The sequence below is a fragment of the Wallemia ichthyophaga genome, assembly GCF_000400465.1.
Source record: "Wallemia ichthyophaga EXF-994 unplaced genomic scaffold scaffold2, whole genome shotgun sequence".
Lineage (NCBI taxonomy): Eukaryota > Fungi > Basidiomycota > Wallemiomycetes > Wallemiales > Wallemiaceae > Wallemia > Wallemia ichthyophaga.
This window is the reverse complement of record NW_008806275.1, coordinates 144,362-165,324: the sequence shown is the minus strand read 5'-3', so window position 1 is coordinate 165,324 and position 20,963 is coordinate 144,362. Positions and strand designations below refer to the sequence as shown.

The window sequence follows — 20,963 nt, the reverse complement described above, 5'->3', positions numbered from 1 at the left end:
CTAGATGTTTATAGTAATTATATTCTATACAAGAAATTTAATCGTTTTACTGTGCTTTCTTATCACGTTTCGCTGCTGCCTGCTTTGCTCTGTATGCGTGGTACTTCTTATCCGTCCCAAAGAGCCAATCCCAATGCCTGAAGCTCGAAGCGTAGCACTCAGTGAACTTCTCGTGGTGGTAGTCGTGGTGTTCAGCGCCGGCCCAGATTGGCAGGAAGTTGCACAGGGACCAAGGGAAGTGGTAGCCCGAGTGGGAGTCTATCGCCTGGAATAAGCGACAAGCGATCCACACGTACACCGCCACTATATGTATTTCGCCTATAAATGCCGCGTAGAGGATTGGTGCTCCGACTGTGCCGAAACCGGTCAATCCAACTTCAACGGGATGCGCGTATTCGGCCGCGAGTCCAAACGGCGCACTGAATTCGTGGTGCTGCTTGTGGATACGCTTGTACAGAGGACCCCAGTGCAGCGCCCTGTGGAAGACAAAGTGCCAGGTATCTTCAAACACAAAGAAGATTGCTATCTGTTTAGCCATTGTCCAGAGGGATGGGAAGGGCAGCTGGTACGTCTGCATACCGAAAAACTCAGCCAGCGGGTGGAATCCCCAGATCTGTGGCAACTCTATTGTGAAGTGCTGCAAAAGCACCAAGTACGTGCAACGCCACTGGTCCCAGTCTGAGGGCACCTTGTGTGGTTGCAGCTTCCACTTCCTGAAGTAAGGAATGTGGTCGATTATAATCCACGGAATAGATCGTCCAAAGTAAATTACCTGTACAACTTAGCATAGAAGACGCGCTAACGGCATACACACCTCGTGCATCAGGAAACTCATTACGCCCGTGGCTATTACCGGATTTCCCCACCAAATATACCAGCTAGCCCACGCTCTCTCCAGCAAGTTGTGCTGACTCAGGTCGTACCCGGTGTACAAGTCCTCGCCTTGCACCTCTGCTTGAGGGATGAGCGAGCTTGCGTTGAACGCGTTGAATCCGCTTGAGATAGATTGCAGTGCCTCCATCGTGGTCGTCGTGTTGAGAAGCCTTCAACTTTCGTCGCTAGCAGTCGCCTTCTCCAGAAGTGGCATGATCTCTCCATTCCGCGAATATAAAATCAATTTTGACCGTGATCGTGGGTCGCTGTTAGGCTGCTGCAGCCACTCGCGCTTCCCGCATCCTCCTTTTCCGTGTCATTCCCGGCCAGCACGCAGGTATTTATCTCGGGTGGCGTTCCGTCTTCTTTGCTCTGTGCAAATGAAAGCCTTGCGTATAGCTTGGTGGATGTTATACGCGGCTGGTGACTGCCTTTGATACCAACTATATATTGTACCTGCCACATACAATAATGCATTTAGAAAGCCTACCGATACTCTCTTGCAGCTAAATACCTTTTGATAAGGCATTTATCCTAATTACATTCCAATTACACTCCACTTACAGTCACTTACGGTGGATATTTAGGGCTTCAATCGAACACCGCACAAAAGTGCTGCTGCAACTCATGTACTCGTACAAGTATTCGTTAACCCTACAAACATTTTACGCCCGCTAATCGCACATCCCCAGAATAAATTTGCACACATATCTGACTCAGTGGTTCCGAGATCGGCACAACTTTTTATGGTTATGCCGGAAATTGCCAACAGAACGCATGATGACTGCAATATGCTGCTACGTATACTTTATTTACTCCTTTAATGCCATTTTAATTTAATTAAATGCACAAATGTATTAGTTAGAAGACCCACAGGAAACTCTTATATTAGGGGGTGTTGTAGTAGACATTATTGTAGTGCTCGTCATAAGCAGGACTAGCCAATACATCGTGGACGAGCCAGCTTCCACTAAGCGAAGAATTTTGCGGCTGATGGAGATAGGCAAGATTGGTGTCGTAGAGCGTGGCCTCTTCGCGCTTTACGACGTATGGATCGTCCATTTGCGCAACCGAAGGTGTAGCATGCGTGAAGTATTGCTGGCCACACTCTGAGTAGCTCGATGAGCTTGACGGATGCGTCGCATACATCATGGGATATATATGATTGTTATTAGCAATGTGAGGGAATATATTGTGTACTGGAGGGTTTCTGTTTTGTGGAGGGTCCTTGTTTCGTGAAATCTTTGCCTCGTTCGCTATGTAGCTCTTAGTATGTCGATTTCGCCAGAGACTTGACTCACAGCCATTTTGCTGAGATTTAATAATTTTGATTATTTCTCTCGCTTCTTTGCTATCGTATTTGCATTCTCTAGCCGTTCTGTAGCAGTGGTCGCCTATAGTCACCCCTTGTCAGCTTACGCAATCCCCCACTTAGGAAACTCACACGTAGGCTTATCGGCAGAGCACCTCAGCTTGAGGCGGCTGTGATTGTGTAAGTGAGGATCATGCGGCACGCTAAAATAGCTCACCGGCAGCTAAGGTCGGGGTAAGTGGGATGAATGTGGGGCGAGTGGCGTTGACACTCACGAGAGACACGCCTGTCCACGCTTCAACGTAGTCTGGTACTGCACAGGCTCACAATCCTTGCCTTCCTTTGTTTTCTTCTTATTCGTCATTCAGAGACACGCAAAATCAAGTTTGAGCGATTAAACCTAATTCGGCGGACATCGAATGGGTTTCATCATGAAGATGATTATCTTCATACCGATGTTGTTTTGTAGATTATCAATCAACAAGACGATCAAATTTTCTGGGGGATGGGCACTAGAGGAGTACAATACACCTGCTCAGCTGTAGCCACGCGCGTTGATTATCCTCCTTCCCTTTTTGGACACACCAAATAAAACTAAAAAAAAACTGAGTCGAATCTAGCTGAGATCTTCTAACCCTAGCTTTGGATCATCACCACGAGATATCAATTTGCAAAAATCTATGGACCGCCGCTGGGAAGACACCAAGCCGTCAAGCCCTTCGAGCTCGTCGCGTCCATTGCCACCGTCGAACGTGTACTCGAGAATCTATATACCCTCTCAGTACAAGTCTAAGAACAGGACTTCGTCGTGCTCGACGCGTTCTTTTGAGAGTCTGCCTGAAGGCGAGCAAGCTAACTTCAAGCCACAGCAGTACTCGTTTCCCTCCCAGTCTTTACAACACCCACAACCCCACAAGCATCATAGGAGGCACTCAGAACAGAGCAAATATACCTCATACAAGAAAGAACGTGTCGAAAAAAGGTGGCGTGCTATTCTTGAGCTTTTAGAGACTGAGAGGTCTTACGTCAAGGATTTGGATCTCATTTGGAACTTTTTCATTCAGCCCCTGAAGCAATCGGGGGATGATTTGCTTTTGTCTCAACTTTTTCCCCACTTTCAACACATTCTCAACACCAACAAAGAACTCTTGCGCAGCTTAGAATGCGCAGTATTACCCGGATTACCACCTATACCTGCTCAGACTACAACCGTTACCAACGCAACGACAGTTACCACGTTCAACTCTTTGAACGCGTCGACCACAGTCGCTGAAGCCATACATCCAGCTTCCCCGTCTTGGTCGAGCACCGATAACAACAGTCATAGAGATAGCTACCTTAAAACACGTGCCAGTATCCAACTCGCACCGAGTCTTCTCAATCTCGTTCCTTTCCTTAAGCTATACACACCTTTCATTCGCAACTTTGAAAATAGTCAGCAGCAGTTGAACAAATTGCAGCGAGCAAAACCTGAATTTGGTTCATTTATACGGAATGCACAATATACCATAGTCGATACAGGCCAAGGCGGCTTCGAATGGACACGACTGGGTCTCAATTCGAAGTTACTCGCTATTGTACAACGTGTACCTAGGTACAAGTTGTTAATTTCTCAGATTCTCAAATATACCGACGAAGCGAAAGAGGAGTTTGTCAACTTGCAGCGCGCATTGAGGCTGGTCTCAGATGGTGGGTGGATGTTTATGTTAAAGGCACTTCTAATATACTCGCAGTTGCAAATACCTTCGAAACTCATATTGCTCAATACCAACACACTATGTCATTGCTCACATTACAAAAAAGTATATTCGGTGTGCCCTTCCCAATTGTAGCACCCGGTCGCACACACATCAAATCAGGCTGGCTGGTCAAAATTGGAAGGAAGAAGGAGGAAGTGAAGGCATTCTTTCTGCTCAACGATTGCCTCATTTATGCTTCGCCTACTTGTTCAAGCGTAGGTTCGGTTATGAATGTTGTCAATCCGACAAGTCCACCGAGCACGCCATCTATTACGGAGTTCAAAAACTCACCATTCGGGAGTGCGCCACCACTGCGCTCAAGCAGCAAGCACAACTCTTCGCACAGGTTGTCATCGTTAGCATTTCCTGCTTCTCCCGCTACTGCAGAAAGACCGCAAGTAAAAAGTGCAGGTCGAAGAGGACACAAGCACTCAGCATCATTGCCAGTGAATATGATAACCCAACCACACTCTTTATCAGCGTCTGTGACGAATGAGGAGGATGGTGTCCCATCTGTCTCAACGCCACCACGTCTAGTAGGACCAATTGATATTGGCACTCTCAAGGGGCAGTGTTTCACTTTCAACAGGAAGCTTGATCTAGAAGATGTGACAGTCGTTGCTATTGACAATGACTATCCGCAGCTGCACGGGAGGACGATACAAGTAATATCTTCAGAAAAGTCGTTCAGTATCTACGCGGAATCAGAAGAAGAGCGGAACGCGTGGCTGAATGCGATTAGGTCAACAAAAGATGAGTACTTGTCAGCTTTCCGTACGCTCAAGATAGACGACAACCAGTTCCCATTAGACCCGGACACGTACATCAGGCGCAAAGGAAATTCGACCAACACGACAGTTAAAAGGACATTGAACTCGCCTGCGCTGTCGTTCTCCACGCCGTTTTCAGGACACAGTACGCCGACTAGCAAACTGGCTGATGAGAATGGATCGCACAGGCAGCGCAGGAGATCAGTGCATGCATATGCAGAAGTGCCTACATCGCAGTCAAAAGCGCGGCCACGAGAGAGGACACGCAGCGCTTTGACGGGCGATATTTCAGCAGCTGCAGCCGCTACAGCGATAGTGAATGGGCTGCGCTGGAAAAAGCAGGCTAAAGAAAAAGAAGGACAAGGAGAAGGAGAGAAGGAAGAGCGGGCAGATGGGTCAATACTCACGCCCTCTCAGTCTTATGCCAACTCACACTCACACTCGAATCCCTCAGAGACCAAGCTGAGGGTACTCGAGCATTACGCAGCGCCGGTGTGGGTGCCCGACAGCAAGGCAGTTGTGTGCATGAGCTGCTCGGAGCCGTTTAACTGGATGAGACGGAAGCACCATTGCAGGATGTGTGGACATGTAGTGTGCCATGAGTGTTCAACGAGGGTGAGTGGGAGGAGTGTTTAGCCTAGACATTGGCGCTTACGAGTCGCCGCAGAATTTCCTCATCGTGAATGAAGCAGGCGAGCATCAGCCATCGCGGGCATGCGACGATTGCTACGACACCGCCTTCCCGTCAAGCAGCGGCGGTGAGGAGACAGAGGAGGAGATGGAAGACGACAATGCGACGACACAAGCGAGGTGTCAAGATAGCGAGGTTGGTGGACGTGAAGTGGATGCTTCAACGCGATCTACCTCTTCCACTTCCCTCAATGGGGTGATCCAGAGACGGGAACCAAGTCTGACGCGCTCGTCGTACGCGACCAGCTCGTCGTCTATTGGGACATCCGCGCCTTCGTCGCCGACATGTGCACAGAGTGGGCAGATTGGGCAGATTGGATTACACCCACCGCCACCACCACCGCCGCCGTCGCAGTCGCAGTCGCAGTCGCCAAAAATGCACGGCAGTCACGCATATCTCACAGCGTCGCATGAAAAGAGTTTAGTAGGTACAGCGAATATGAACTCGGGTTTCAATCCATCACAATCGGTGGTGACGTGCACATCAGCCAAGCCGACAGAGAGCGCTGCTCGGCTGGGTGTGGGGAGAAGGAATCTAGCGGCACCGCGTATCACGACGCCGAAAGCGGGGCAAGCAAGTCGGAGGAAGTAGGAAGGAGTGCTATAGAAGATGATATGTACATTTTAATAATACGCTATTTACGCTTATTGCTGGTTTAATGAGTGCGATCACTATCTACGAACCCGAATGAATCCATTTGAAAAGCACGCAGGGCGAGTGTCGCCAATAAAAAGCAAAGGCGGGATATTCAACATGGAGAGATTTCTTGGAATTGGTGGTGGTGCGTGTAGTAGGGTTAAGTGCTTTACTTGTGACTGAGTTGGTCTTTAGATGAGTTCTTTCAGGATAAGAATGCTCCAGCGCCATTGAGCAACGATCCGCAGAAATCTTACACTCATTCACCCACCGGATTAAGAGTTGAGCAGAATGAGCAGGTTAAGCAAGGTGACGGCAATATCAGGCTTAGTGACGGCGATAACAGCGACAGCAACATCAACAGCAACAGTGATAGCAACAGTGATAGCAGCAGCAGCAGTGATAACAGCAGCCTCGATACTAACAAAGTGGAGGGTTTGAAACGGCTCCTAGACAAGAGAAGATCAGCTTCGGTTGCTTCCCCAACCATCAAAACTAGCAATCTCAACACTAGCCCTATCAGGCACACACAAACAAGACCTAAAACCCGGGTATCACCAACGCCGCCACCTAATCGACCAACGGCTATCCAAACAAGCTCAAACAAGCGCAGTAGACTATCGAAAGAATCCGGAAAGGGTTACAATATTGACAAAGAAGTCTATGGAAGGAAGGATAACTTCAACGTCAATGACCCTTTTTATCAGAAGGCTTTTAGAGCTAATCTGGTGCTGGAGGATATTGACCAAGATTACAAACCAGCAAGTAAACAAGCGCGTAATACTGCTGCTGTAAAAAAAAGGAAAACCGGCGTGAAGAGCCCCCGTAAAAGTAGTTTTAGGGGTGGCAGGGGTGGTGGCAAAACTGGTGGTAGCGCAACATTTAAAAACGAAATCAACGAAATCGTTTCATCTGATAAAGCACCCAAACAGAGTAATGTAATTTTTAGACCTGACTCAGATAGACGGCGTAGAAGGACTAATTTAGTTACCAGACGTGACTCAAACATATCTAATAAGTCAAACAAGATTACGAACAGTGGCTTAGTTGGTAGACGTGATTCTGATCCATCTGAAAAAGTACTTAAAACTAACGCAATTGCTAGACATGGTTCAGTCGCCTCAGATAAAGCACACATAAGTAATATGAGTGAATCACTTTCTAGGCGTGACTCAGTTGCATCAGATAAGCAGCTTAGAAGTAGCATCTCTCCACTTTACTCAGACGTATCAGAAAAAACCCGTAGAAGTAGCATCTCTAGGCCAGACTCGGATGTCTCAGAAAACCCACTAAGAAGTAGTGCAAAGCCTAAATCTAAAGCATTTAAATCGCACCGTCAAATTAGCTTGTCAGACAGTGACTCAGATGTACCAGATATATCAAGAAGTAACAAAGCGAAACTTAAATCAGATGAATCAGACAAACCACGCAAAAGTAGTGACGCTTTTGGTAGACGGTCTGAAAAGCCGCGTATAAATAGGATACCTCCAAGTGACTCAGAAGCCTCATATTATTCACGTCAAAGTAGTATTGCCAGACGTGAATCAGATGTATCAGACAAACAACGTAAAAGTGGATTCGAAAAAGGTGATTATAGCAAATCTAAGAAGCCACGGATAAGTAAATTTCCTAACAGCGATTCAGATGCATCAGATAAGGCAAAAAAAAGTAGCAACGTGAGACGTGGATCAGTAACACCCAACAAAGAATATTTACAACAAACTAATCCCCCACTCACACTCATTAGCACATTGACACCTCTTAGCAGTCAGGAACCATCATCATCACCGCTACCATCAACTGAAACAACAGCTCAGCTATTAGAAAGATTTGATAGGAATAGAGCCAAATTAAAAATAAGGCTGCCAAGTTGTTTTGAATGAGATAGTCAATGATTGTACATAGATGAAGATTAATTATGTTTTGATGCAAAATTTGCAGCAGGTTTGTGGCCACCGATAAATTGAGCGTGAGTGATATGAGCAGGTTTCCTAACATTTTTGCGCTTTCTATTGAGGATGTTCTTGTTGAATTTGTTAACGTAGTTGCCTGTACCATCACCGAGTAGGCCATCTGCTCTGTTAGTTGAGACAGACGATTGAGATACTTTGATGAGTTTGTTACCGATGATTTGCTCTTTACGTGATTTCTTTTGTTTCTTGTGCTGTGGCTGTGACTGTTGGGTTGATTTGGACATAGACCTTGGAACATATTGAGCAGCCTGCTCGAATATATCTATTGGAAGTCTATCAGGGAGTTGGTTGTCATCGTTGTCGCTGTCACTGTCACTATCACTCTGCTGACTTGTAGATGGCTCTGGCTGCGTTTCCTTCAACTGCTTCTTAAGTGACTGACGCTGATTCTTAACTTTACGCTTATTGTGCTTCTGACGTTCTTCATGTTCTCTATCCAATCTATTTTGATCTTTAGCGGTGATCTTTGTTGAGGCTGCCTCTACGGGAGCATCGTCGTCATCATCATCGTCGTCGTCGTCGCTGCTGCTAGAATTATAAACTGGCTTAACAGAGGGAGTGAAGGCATCTGTGGCAACTGTAGCATCTACACTATCCACTAAATCACTTTCATCAAATGTTTTATGTCCTGCGCTGCTCATCGATGTTTTTATTGAAGAAGGAAGCCAAATTCCCTTTGAAGTTTGCTGCCATCAACAAAATCTATAAATCGAGCGATGGCAGTTAAAATTAATTCTCAATCAATTTCAAGCATAAGCTTACATAACAGTCTACCAATCTTCTTACGTATTTACTTCTTATGGTTCGCTTTCTACCCTTTCTTATTCTACGCTTATTACTTTGAATATGAGTATTATCTTGTTTCAGAGGAATATTCCTTGATGGCTTGCTTATTCGTTTTCGGTGGTCAAGCTTTATGTTGGTTAGGTGGCAGATGGGGAATGTCATGGCGTACACTCACTGAATGTTATAAAGCAAATAACTTACAATCTGCTTCTTTAGTATGCGTTAACCCCGTTGAACATCGCGGTGAACCTGAATTAGTTACTTTATATCATCACAACAAAACTTTTCACTTTATTTACCAATCTGATAAGTATATCTACAATGGTGAGGCTTTCACTCGCTTGCCCTTCCCTTGCGATGATAAACCTTCCCTTTCTACTTTCAAGCACTCTAATGGCTTATCGACAAGTCAAGTTGATAACTTGGTCGAAAAATTCGGTAAAAACATCTACAACATCCCCGTTCCAACCTTTTTATCACTCTTCGCTGAACATGCCGTCGCTCCTTTCTTCGTTTTTCAAATGTTCTGCGTCGCTTTATGGTGCATGGATGAATACTTCTGGTACTCCCTCTTCACAGGCTTCATGTTGGTCGTCTTTGAATGTACTGTCGTTTGGCAACGTCTCAGAACCCTCAACGAATTCAGAACAATGTCCATCTCTCCTTACACTATGCCCGTTTACAGAAACTCAAAATGGGTCAATCTCAGCTCTGAAGAGCTAGTTCCAGGTGACGTCGTCTCTATAGATCGCACTGGTGAAAGCCTCGCTCTCCCATGTGATCTTCTCTTACTTAGAGGCTCCGCAATTGTTAACGAAGCGATGCTGTCCGGTGAATCAACTCCCCTACTAAAAGAATCAATTGAGTCTAGATCTGACGATGAAGTCTCTGATGTCGACGGCAACGATAAAAACCTTCATGTTCTATTCGGTGGTACCAAGGTGCTCCAAACCAACCCTCCATCTCCTGAAGATGTTTCGGCTCACAATGGTCTACTAACTCCAGATGGTAAGGCATTAGCTATCGTCCTTAAGACTGGCTTCGGTACTTCCCAAGGTCAACTCATCCGTACTATGTTATTTTCTTCTGAAAAGGTCTCTGCTAACAACTTGGAGAGCTTCCTCTTTATTGGATTCTTGCTCATTTTCGCCATCGCCGCTTCAGCATATGTATGGATTAAAGGAAACGAACGTGGTCTTAAGAAAAGTAAGCTTATTTTGGATTGCATCTTGATCATCACCTCTGTTGTCCCACCTGAATTGCCAATGGAACTTTCACTAGCTGTCAACGCTTCATTAGTTGCTTTGTCCAAATTCGCCATCTTCTGCACAGAGCCTTTTAGAATTCCTTTTGCAGGTAGAGTTGATGTGTGTTGTTTCGACAAGACTGGTACCATCACAGGAGAGGATTTGGTAGTTGAAGGTGTTGCCGGAATCGCAAAAGATCCAAAAGATTTGTTACCACTACAAACCACGCCTAAGGAAACCACTTTGACGCTCGCCTCATCACACGCTTTGGTACTGCTCGATGAGGGCGACGTTGTTGGTGATCCTATGGAGAAAACCACTCTCGAAGCCTTGGATTGGAAGTTGGGCAAAGCTGACACAGTGGCCCCTGCCAACAAGTCAGCTAACCACAAGCACGTTATCAACATTAGAAGAAAATTCCAATTCAGCTCTGCTTTAAAGAGAATGTCCACTGTCAACAACATTGTCGATGGCCAAGGTCAGAAGCGTACCTTTGTTAGCGTGAAGGGTGCCCCTGAAACTATCAAGAGTATGATCAAAGATCTCCCACAAGGTTATGAAGAAACTTACAAGTGGTTCACAAGAAAAGGTAGCCGTGTACTTGCTTTAGCTTGGAAGGATATCAAAGCAAGCAACACCGAGGTGAGATCTTAATTTGCTTTTGTTTGATTGCGCTGACTAGTCGTAAAGATACCTAATCTCCAACGTAGTGATGTTGAGTCTGATTTGCATTTTGCCGGTTTCCTCGTCTTCCATTGTCCACTTAAGCCTGACGCTGTCGCAACTCTCAAGATGCTCAACGATTCGTCACACAGAAGCATCATGATTACTGGTGATAACCCTCTCACTGCTCTTCACGTTGCCAATGACGTTGAGATTGTTGACAGAGATGCTTTAATTCTTGACGTTGCTGAGGGTGCTAAAGATGAGAGCGAATTGGTGTTCAGGTACGTTTCAATATTCAACTCGTTACAAATACTAATGTGAATGCTCAGATCCGTCGATGAAAAGACAATCATCCCAGTCGACCCTGCACAGCCAATTAACGAGACAATTCTTAGAGACCACGACATCTGTATGACAGGTGCAGCACTTCGTCAAATAGAGAAGAAAACAGAGAATTGGCACGCACTTATCCAGCACACATGGGTTTACGCCAGAGTCAGTCCTACGCAAAAAGAATCAATTCTTACTACATTCAAATCACTTGGCTACACCACGCTGATGGCTGGAGATGGAACTAACGACGTTGGTGCACTTAAGCAAGCCAGAATCGGTGTTGCGCTCCTCCAAGGAACGGAAGACGACTTGAAGAAGATTGCAGAGCACGCCAGGATTGATAGATTTAAGAAGGTTTACGAACAGCAACTGAAATTCTCTCAAAGGTTCAACCAGCCTCCTCCACCGGTACCTAAGCCTATTGCTCATTTATATCCGGACATGGTCAACGCACAGAGAACAGCAGCTGCTCAACACAGCGTTAGTAGACAAACTCAGACCCAGCCACAACAATTCAACATGTCTCAAATTACTGAAAAAATGGCTGATATGGAGGACGATAACGAACCACCACAGATCAAATTGGGTGATGCCAGCTGCGCAGCTCCATTCACTAGCAAGCTCTCCAATGTTAGTGCCATTGCCAATATTATCAGACAGGGCAGATGTACTTTGGTTGCTACTACACAGATGTACAAGATCTTGGCTCTCAATTGCCTTATTACCGCGTATACTCTCTCAGTGCAGTATCTCGACGGTATCAAAGCAGGTGATTACCAGTTGACTATCTCTGGTATGCTCATGTCTGTTTGTTTCTTATGTATATCCAAGGCCAAGGTGAGATTGCAAATGGAAATAGGATAATATACTGACAAATACAACAGCCAATTGAGAAGCTCTCTAAGGAGAGACCTTTAACTAACATCTTTAACTTTTACATACTTCTCTCCGTTTTGCTTCAATTCGCCATCCACATATTCTTCATGGTTTACATTACAGACCTTTCAAACACATTGGAAAAGTGAGTAAGAAGGTGATAGAATCCGTTTAGTCTAATCATTCATGATAGCCGCGGTCCAATCGACCTTGATGCGGAGTTCAAGCCAACGTTATTGAATACCGCGATTTACCTTCTTGGATTGTCGCAACAAGTCAGCACATTCGCCATTAACTATCAAGGTAGACCATTCAGAGAATCGCTGAGAGAAAATCCACCATTGCTTTATGGATTAATGGGAGCCAGTGCAGTTTCATTCTGCGGAGCAACAGACTTCATACCAGAGATGAACAGATGGTTGCAGATAGTGGAGATGACGTACGGATTCCAACTTAGATTGTGTGGATCTATGGTCCTCGACTTTACGCTTTGTTATGCAGTAGAAATAGGATGTAAAAAACTATTTGCTAACCTCAACCCACCGGAGTTAGTGACAAGAGGATCGTGAGTTGATATTTTCTTCCGAGGAATGTAGGAAGTGCTAACAGTAACGTGATATTTAGTGAGAGAAGGGAGAAGCGCAGATTAGAGAAGAAGTCGGCGTAGAATGAACTTTAAAAGATTTTAATAAAGATGAATATGATTTTCACGTACGCAATTACCAAAGTATTTGAATGTTTTTGAATATCATCTTGTTAGGTATGTTTGAATATTACTTGGCGTGTGCTTTTAGTACGAGCTCAGCGAGTTATGAATGAGGGTTGGAATGAAGATGGAGATATTATTTAAATTGAATTATTTACAAGCTTGATCACTTACTTCACAGTTTAATTTAATTCAGCGCATCAAGCTCTAAATAGCCCCGCAAGCTCGCCAAACACACAACACAACGACAACGGACTTGAAATTATATCTCTCTCTACATAATAACAACACGGATGAACGAGTTAGAATCATTTGAGCAATTTAAGAAGTTCTACAAGACAATTTTAAGTTTACAAAATGTGAGACAGGCAATTTAGCGGAAGCTGTCAATGTCAAACGCGAGTTTTGGTTGACATAGCAATTCCTGATTAGAGCATGCGCTAACAGCTCTTGTATAGGATAAGGAATCTTTCTCTTCTTATGATTTATTAAACACTCTGGATTCAATGACTGGTGAGTGGAAGGGTAGAGAGAGTATGGTACTAGAGCTAATGAGACGCAATGCAGATACCCCACAACAACAACAACAACAACAAAAACAACGCACTCAAACCACACAACATTCTCAACACGCTCCCCAAGCACAAACAAATGAAGAAATGATACCAAGGAAGAAAGTATTAGGTCTGCTTCAATTCCTAGGCCCACCAGTTGGATGTAAAATGTTCCAGCACGTCAGCGAGCTTGCTACACTGCCTGGACTGGATCTTGAGTCGGGCATGTCGAGGATAGCATTCATGCCTATATGGCTGCACCTTCCAGCCGACAAGGAGTGGGACGCAGAGGAGATCTGCAAGACTGGCCTCAAGCTGCCACAGGGAGGCGTAGGCAACAAGGCACCCGTGCTCGAGGATCATTTATGCAAGATTGGACGACCAGATATTGTGAGTACCAGCGTGCTGGAAAGTAGCATGCTGACGTGACATCTTCAGGGTATTGAGCACTGGTACGAAATGGGAGACTGGGTTTGTTCAGAATGCCGCTTTTTATGCTGGGCATCAAAGAACGAATGCCGCGAGTGTGGAGCCAGCGGAAATGATCCTGTTAACAAGTCATCGGTTCAAACAGCTCGCCCTCAGCAGCCACCGGTGAGAGTGGCGTTGCGAAATGCTCTTTGTGTCGAGGCATTAGATGCTTTCGCAAAGAGTGAAACGGTAATGCTCATTTCGGGTGGAGAAAAGATAGAGACAGGCACTGCAGCATCGAGACGCTCCCCAGAAGCGGACAAGAAGAGGATTCCAATCACGCCAGCCAAGGTGCAGTCCGGCGTCTCTGCACAGATGCCACAGTCTGCACCGCTGCCAATGCGCTCGTCGTCTCGCTCGTCAACTGGATCGACCGGGAGCGGAGTGGGATCGAACCCAGCTAGCGCACACGCTCAAGCACATTCAAACAAGGCAAAAGCAGCACCACGTTTGTCCACGTCGCCCCTCCCAACGTCTACAAGCTTCGACACCACGTGGATGCCAACTGGCAGCGCATCGAACACGTTCCCAGAGAATAACGGATTCCTATCGAGACAGCGCTCGAGGGCAAACAACTCGAGACGCAACCCACCTACACCGTTGCTGCCAATATTTGCCTCGGGATGGTCGCAGCAGGACCACAATTACAATCTGTCTCCAGCGCCCCTCAAGTCGACCGGTCTGCTCACTCCCATCTCGTCACCCATCTCGACCACCTCAGACAACTTCACACTTGCAGATCTGCACGCTGACGCCCAGCCAGTTGAACGTAGATCGTCGGGCTCAGGATCCGGTATCCAGCCTATTGGCAGACCAAAGGCAAAGACAGCGAACCCATACCAGACAAACTTTACCGCCAACTTGCCTTCTCCACCGCAATCAGCTGAGTCGTCTCCAAACAAGTTTGATCCATTCAACAACAACGAGAACGCGGTCGGCAAGAACATCACAAACAAACATACCAAGGATATACCAACCTCACCATCGGAGCAAGACGTCGAGGATGCTTTATTTAAAGCGTCAACAGCACTCGTGGAGTTTTGCTTGAACTGAAGTGAAAACTCAGCTCACCCAACACATCAACACTCTCATGTTATAGTTTATCAAAATCAATTTTAATTTGTAAAGATCCTATTTATACATATTCGCTGTAATTTGGCGTTGGGGCGTTGGCTGCGGTTTGTAACTGGTAACTGCCGAGGTGGATATCGTGACGGGAACGGTTTCTGTGCATAATTTGCAGCAGTGGTGTGCAAATCAAAATGCGTCAACTGTGTCATACGCCGGCAATTAAGGCACGGACCGTGTTTCAGACTTAGGGTGACAGCAGGATGGGCTGTGGTAGGGCAAGGATGTGGAGGTTGGTATAAGCGGTGCAAGGGACGGTGGCCTTATAACGCCGTTTAACGCCCATCAATTATCATCTATCGCGGTCCACAGTCGCTCGATATCGTTGGCCGTCTCTGCCCGGATTACAATAGTCTTAACGCACGCACATGCAGGTGGAAGTAATTACGATACCCACGGGAATCACATTTTGCATAATACGCGGTATTCTCACAAACGCACACGGATTTCTGTCCCGATTTACCAGCCCCCACTCGCTGAGACTGGGGTGGAGTGTGGGTGAGGATAACGAGTATGCTGTGTATTGAGTATTAATCGATTCATATGCCTTTAAAAAGTGTATTATTACCCCTAAATCATTTTACTTCCTTTGAGAATCGCCGAAAAAGCGCCAATCCACGCTTATCCACGCTCGTTATCGGCTAACGCGAACGTGGTGAACGAGGTGAATGTTAGGAAGACAAGCTCGTACGAATACAATTGCTATTATTACATAAATGACTTAACCGGTACAATGCCGAGCGCTCCAAGACGCCTACTGGTCACGGGTCGATATGCAGGCACGCGCTAAGTTTCCAAGTGAATTTACTCACGATTGGTGAATAGGAGATGTTAATATTATAGCCTGGATAAAAACTGACTGAGTTGCTCTAACAAATGGTGCTTTTTATTATCTAAATTGAGCACATGTCAAGAAGATCCTTTGTCTCTGATAGCCATATAAGCACATCAACTCCTTAGATCTAAACTATCATCAAGTAAAAATAAAACAATATAGGAAATGTCACTCACTCAGATGAGCGCGGGCGTGCGTGGGCAAGTTGACAGACCCCGGTGAGTCCGTCGCAGGAATGGTTTCTTGTGCTTACGACGCTAATAAAATGCCATACAGCGAGGATATACTCGACATACACCAACTCGCGAAATCAGTACAGGCTAACAGATCGAAGCATTCATTCGATCAAGTAACTTTCAAGGACATGTCCAGGTTCAAGAACTCACGAGGCCATATAAAGCAGTTCTACGAGTGCCTAATCCTTTACAAGTTTCTCGGGCGTCCGTCCACCGATATGGAACTGCACTCTATGGATGATTTCAACAAGATCCCGTACGTTAGAGGCAGAGACATACCTGCAGACAAATGCGCACTCGGATTCTTCCCAGTCAGAGCCAAACTCCCTGTAGGCGTTACTCCCTCTCGCGAAATTATCACCATGTGGGCTATTGACGAGTACGTCAAGCACCTCGATTCTCACTTTGCGTATCACTGTATACTACATTTGGCGACGAGCAAAGTCGAATGGACGAGAGTTGGTGATTGGTTTTGCAACAATTGCAAAATGGTCGTGAGTTCATTTCTTGTCTACTCAACGTCATCACTAATATCGTCTTACAGAGCTGGGCAAAACGTGATACTTGTGTTTACGAGGGCGATCACAAAGACGAAATTCCCCGCCACTTCTTAAAAAAGGAAATTGCCCTCTGCGAACCAGAAGTTCAGACCGCTTTCGATATGGGCATGCGTGTCTTCGCGCTATCCGGATCATTCCAAGGAATGGAAGCTTTAGACGGTAAACCAGGAAGAAACAATAGGGATAAGTCAAAGAAAGGAAGCCAGCAGCGCAGCAATCAACGTAACCAAGCCAACAAGCGCAATATCCAGCCTCCTGCGTCTATTCAACCTGCTATGCCGGCGAAGCCTCAAGACCGTTCTCGAGACCGTTCTCAAGACCGTTCTCAAGATCCACAGAAACCTGGCATTCATCCAGCTTTCAATTCTTCAAACTTAGCAACACCAAAACATCAACACAAACGCAGCTTGGAGAGATCAACTAGTGCTGGTATTATCGGATCAAAGCCTATGGCTGGATCAAATAGCCTACTCTACAGTCCTTCTTTGCTCAGACCATCAGTAGCCAACCCAACATTACAACACACGCCAACTCTGGCTAGAAGTGCAAACGCATCCGAAAGTCTCAGTAGCTACGCATCTGTCACTCATCGTCCACAAATAACATTATCCAATACTTCATTTGCTCCTTTATCAACACCACCTCAGTTACATGCAACTGCATCTCACTCTGCTGCAGCTACTCCTGCCAAAGGAAAATTATCGGAATTTACACAATTCACTAACGATCTACCAGAATATTCACCTATCAGTGGATACAAGACTATTGAAGCGTTCAATAGGGATCATTTGAGAGCTGAAGCTCATCGCGACTTATCACATACGACCTTATTTCCTGGTAGTAGCGGTCCACTTGGAGTATCTCTCTCTTCGTCACCATCTCGTACAAGCTCACGTTTAGTTTCATCCGCATCAGATTTACCACCATTGTCGATGACACCAAGCAACTCTACTCAATCTGGTACATCACCCGAACCATCTCCAATCGAGCCGCTTCAAATGGACTTGTTGAACAACTACAACTACGCGAATTACAGCAGATTAGTTCCACGCTCGTCAGTGTCTCACTTAAAATCACTTAACCTTCCAAACAACTATAGCTACAATGGTACGAATAACTATACAGCTGCTGCTGGTGCTGGATACACCATGGACAGCTACTCAACCAGATCTGAGTTGGCGCTGAACAACTTTATGCAGTACATGGATATCAATCAAGGCACCGCTACTGCTCGCGAAAAAAGCACGCTCTAAGCAAAAAAAAAAAAAAAGCAACTTGGAAAGCGTGTTCTATTCAACACGCTGTTAACTTATTCGCTCATATGTTTATAAATACTGCTATTACGACTATTTATATTCATCACAGAATCAGTACACAAATATTTACGCAAAAATATAGACGGATTTTCACGATCAGTTACATTATTTAACATACACGATCAACATACACGTTCAAATCAATCACAATACCAAACAAGCAAAAACATTTTCATCTTTTCACTCATACCTCTATTCATAATGGATCATTTGTACTAATTTTTCACAATTTTGCTATCAATGTCGTTTTCTTGCTCTAATAAGTCGATGAAAAGTTTCACCTCAAATACTTCTAGCTGGCTGATAGTCTGATAGGCCTCTGGAGAAACTACGGTAGAGCTTGGTAAGGAATGTCAGGTGCAACACGTAAAAATGTGTGGATTTGCAACAAGTGGTAGGTAGTGATTCAATGATTTTTTTGATTTACCAACAGGAGTCTAAATTGCAGTCATTGGTGTGTTGAGTAAACAGATATTACGTGTTTAGCTTAGAGGCTATCCAGGTACAACGAAGAAAGTTATATTTGGTGTACAAAGTGCGTCGGTCTTCTTTTTCCGCTAACAAGGCTCACACGGCTCGACATACTTCAGCGACATGAGAAAGTGCGACGGGAGGAAGCACACAAACATCAAAGCAATCATTGACGTTCCTAAAGCGTGGTCGATGGATGCCGGCGCAGGTAAAGGCTCAGGGGGACGTCGTCGCTAATCTGCACTTTGCAACGCAAACACAAAACGCAAAACGCAAAACACAAAATTTCAAACAGCTGCCAATGCATTGCATATATCACACACACAGAGACCATACCAAAATCGTTTTGAAATAATATGTTATATGTACACTTTAATAATCCTAATCAGTTTGTTCCCCCACATGGAAGCGCAAGCTTGATGTTTGTGCTGGATTTGATGCACCGTAATCACACTCGAAGCCATGCTCTAACGCCTTTGATACCTACGGTGTCATACCCTTTTACTTGGATGCTACTCTCTCGAAAACGTATCATCATCATCGACATGCGAGGATGTCGCACTTAAATGCGTCTAATCTACCACATGAACTTGTTGCTCTTATAGCCAACGAGCTGTTATTCATTGGGGGAGAATGTCTTTCTCTTCAGATCAATAGGAATTGGATGGACGGTTTAACTTTATCCAAGGCCTACACTTACTCACGAGTAATTAAATTGGAAGATGAAGTCGATCTTGGGATTATCAGTAGGATTCTCACTCAATGCTTTAACGTATCCAGGAAGATTAACTTTCTTCAAATCCAGATAAAGAACGCAGCACTCTTTAAACAAATTCCATTTGGTAGAAATGTCATTTGTTATTTGGATTTAGTCTTGGATCACGATGAGGCAGAATGTCTTTCATTACCTTCAGACTTGCTAGTCGAAACATTTCTTCGGATACGGTGCAGGCCTGAAGATGAAGAGAGCATCGTCACAAATTATTTCTTCGACCTGAGCTCAATTTCAATTGATACTCGGGAGAATTTGGAATATGTTCTTATGATAAACATACACCCTATAATGAACACTGATGGCAATTTTCTAATGCTTGATGAGGTGGAGATTAAGGGTGACCATGAGGCCCTGACTGCAGGCATCAACGATTTTGTGTCACGAGCACCGAGACTTAAGCAATTAGATTTGTCTTGCAATGTCGTACCAAACAAAGTAACATTCCCTCTCAGAAATTCGTTTTCTTTGCCAGCTTGTTTGGCATCTTTGAATCAATTATATCTTAAAAATATCATGATTGATTTGCGGGATATATCACTACCAGAACTCATGTCCATAGATGTGACCGATGCAAATGTTCTAGTCGATTACAATAATCCCTTCATTTCGCAACTAGAATATGTATCCTTCAGAATGGAGCATCTGATACTAGATCCACTTATTCCTCTCATAACGGATATCGAGAGCATGGCTAGAATGAACAATGCCGGTATGATTATTTTAGATTATCGGGATTACCACAATAGCTCAAAGATTAGGGGATTTATGAGGGCTTTTAATGATGGCTACTTGGATACTGCCCTTCCTGCTCTCAAAAGTTTGACTTTGATCAGAAATCCGCTCTTTGACAGCAGAGCTTTAGAGAGGTTTTGTTCTAGGCATTTATACACTTCTATTCACATTATTTAGAATGTATTATACCAATTACATCAATACATATTGTTTGTGAAACGATGAGGCGGTGACAATGGCAGTGACAGTGTGATGACAAGTGAGGATATTAAGATGTGATTGTTGAGGGTTAATGAGAATTCGGATGTGATATGATGAAGAAACATTTGCGAATGATTTGCAAATTGGAATGTCATGCATGAATGAATAAGCGGAACGATTGAAAAACCACGTGAGCAGGAGATTCTGGAGTTATTAGAGAACAGGTCTAGAATGACAGGTTGGAGATTTACATTCTCATCTGCAGCTATTAATCTAGACTGATAATTTAACGTCAAAACTTCAAGTACTACAATTGCAATGAACAAAGACAGATCAGCAGCCATAGGATGTTGGAAGTGCAGTAGCTGCAAGTATCTTATACCGATAGTTTACCAAACTTGTAACATGTGCGTCAGTTCGGAGGCTTTCATCAAGCGGGGGTGCTGACATGAGTTTGACAGGTGTGACAAGAGAAGAGAGAGTTGATAATGGGGGGGAGTAAAGGTGTTGGGATGTAACCAGATTATGTATTGTTAAAAAGAAAGCGTGAATTTAGAGGGAGTGTGTAGGGGTTTGGAAATGAGACAAAAGGAAAGAATCTACGCGTATTTGTACGCGTTGGTCAATGTTACCTGAAACTATTAAGTGCACAAATGTGATTAGAAAAGCAAAGTAGTCATGAGATTATCAAGTACATTTCAAGAGGTCAATCAAGGGCGAGTATATAAGAGATGTAGGTGTATTAAACGCTCTTTTCCAGCGATTACAAAGTTTTCACAACTTTTTCAATATGACTTTTGTGGGTGAGGCATTGAGTAAACAAGCGAAACTAAGAAACAGGAGAACTGTTTACGCTCGCTGAAAGAAAGCCACAGGATCTGGGTATGTGACAGATGTGGAATGGAGGTACCTTTAGTGTGTTTGAGGTGTTTGAAGTGGGTGAAGTTGCCAGTGTCTTATCCAGGCTAACAGCTATACACACAGGCCAGGTTGCAAAGGGGAGAGAGACCGATAGGAATAAAATAAAAAATGAAAGCATGTCAATCTCTTTGTTTTATTAATTTGTGTCATTAAAT

General features: G+C 44.7%; 9 protein-coding genes across 9 annotated transcripts; 6 read left to right on the top strand and 3 right to left on the bottom strand.

The window, feature by feature from the left end:
• Positions 1-46: 46 nt before the first annotated feature.
• Positions 47-1,021, bottom strand: J056_002041 (Methylsterol monooxygenase; the record flags this gene model as incomplete). The annotated part of the gene is made up of 2 exons (XM_009267905.1): positions 47-772; positions 815-1,021. 2 exons carry the CDS (start codon positions 1,019-1,021, stop codon positions 47-49), a joined length of 933 nt encoding a protein of 310 aa, XP_009266180.1.
• A 740-nt stretch (positions 1,022-1,761) lies between these two features.
• Positions 1,762-2,549, bottom strand: J056_002040 (uncharacterized protein; the record flags this gene model as incomplete). The annotated part of the gene is made up of 5 exons (XM_009267904.1): positions 1,762-2,129; positions 2,175-2,267; positions 2,318-2,355; positions 2,403-2,408; positions 2,461-2,549. 5 exons carry the CDS (start codon positions 2,547-2,549, stop codon positions 1,762-1,764), a joined length of 594 nt encoding a protein of 197 aa, XP_009266179.1.
• A 316-nt stretch (positions 2,550-2,865) lies between these two features.
• On the top strand, positions 2,866-5,976 carry J056_002039 (FYVE, RhoGEF and PH domain-containing protein 6; the record flags this gene model as incomplete). Its single annotated transcript, XM_009267903.1, has 3 exons — positions 2,866-3,874; positions 3,919-5,309; positions 5,362-5,976. 3 exons carry the CDS (start codon positions 2,866-2,868, stop codon positions 5,974-5,976), a joined length of 3,015 nt encoding a protein of 1,004 aa, XP_009266178.1.
• A 96-nt stretch (positions 5,977-6,072) lies between these two features.
• Positions 6,073-7,786, top strand: J056_002038 (uncharacterized protein; the record flags this gene model as incomplete). Its single annotated transcript, XM_009267902.1, has 3 exons — positions 6,073-6,166; positions 6,217-7,697; positions 7,769-7,786. 3 exons carry the CDS (start codon positions 6,073-6,075, stop codon positions 7,784-7,786), a joined length of 1,593 nt encoding a protein of 530 aa, XP_009266177.1.
• Positions 7,787-7,933: 147 nt separating this feature from the next.
• Positions 7,934-8,635, bottom strand: J056_002037 (uncharacterized protein; the record flags this gene model as incomplete). The annotated part of the gene is made up of 1 exon (XM_009267901.1): positions 7,934-8,635. One exon carries the CDS (start codon positions 8,633-8,635, stop codon positions 7,934-7,936), a length of 702 nt encoding a protein of 233 aa, XP_009266176.1.
• A 240-nt stretch (positions 8,636-8,875) lies between these two features.
• J056_002036 (Cation-transporting ATPase 4) lies at positions 8,876-12,569 on the top strand (the record flags this gene model as incomplete). The annotated part of the gene is made up of 6 exons (XM_009267900.1): positions 8,876-10,669; positions 10,718-10,974; positions 11,023-11,863; positions 11,911-12,047; positions 12,096-12,467; positions 12,527-12,569. The coding sequence occupies 6 exons, from the start codon at positions 8,876-8,878 to the stop codon at positions 12,567-12,569; spliced, it is 3,444 nt and encodes a 1,147-aa protein (XP_009266175.1).
• Positions 12,570-13,114: 545 nt separating this feature from the next.
• On the top strand, positions 13,115-14,686 carry J056_002035 (uncharacterized protein; the record flags this gene model as incomplete). The annotated part of the gene is made up of 2 exons (XM_009267899.1): positions 13,115-13,552; positions 13,601-14,686. The coding sequence occupies 2 exons, from the start codon at positions 13,115-13,117 to the stop codon at positions 14,684-14,686; spliced, it is 1,524 nt and encodes a 507-aa protein (XP_009266174.1).
• Positions 14,687-15,761: 1,075 nt separating this feature from the next.
• On the top strand, positions 15,762-17,645 carry J056_002034 (uncharacterized protein; the record flags this gene model as incomplete). Its single annotated transcript, XM_009267898.1, has 3 exons — positions 15,762-15,814; positions 15,873-16,326; positions 16,377-17,645. 3 exons carry the CDS (start codon positions 15,762-15,764, stop codon positions 17,643-17,645), a joined length of 1,776 nt encoding a protein of 591 aa, XP_009266173.1.
• Positions 17,646-18,732: 1,087 nt separating this feature from the next.
• J056_002033 (uncharacterized protein) lies at positions 18,733-19,863 on the top strand (the record flags this gene model as incomplete). Its single annotated transcript, XM_009267897.1, has 1 exon — positions 18,733-19,863. One exon carries the CDS (start codon positions 18,733-18,735, stop codon positions 19,861-19,863), a length of 1,131 nt encoding a protein of 376 aa, XP_009266172.1.
• Positions 19,864-20,963: the final 1,100 nt, after the last annotated feature.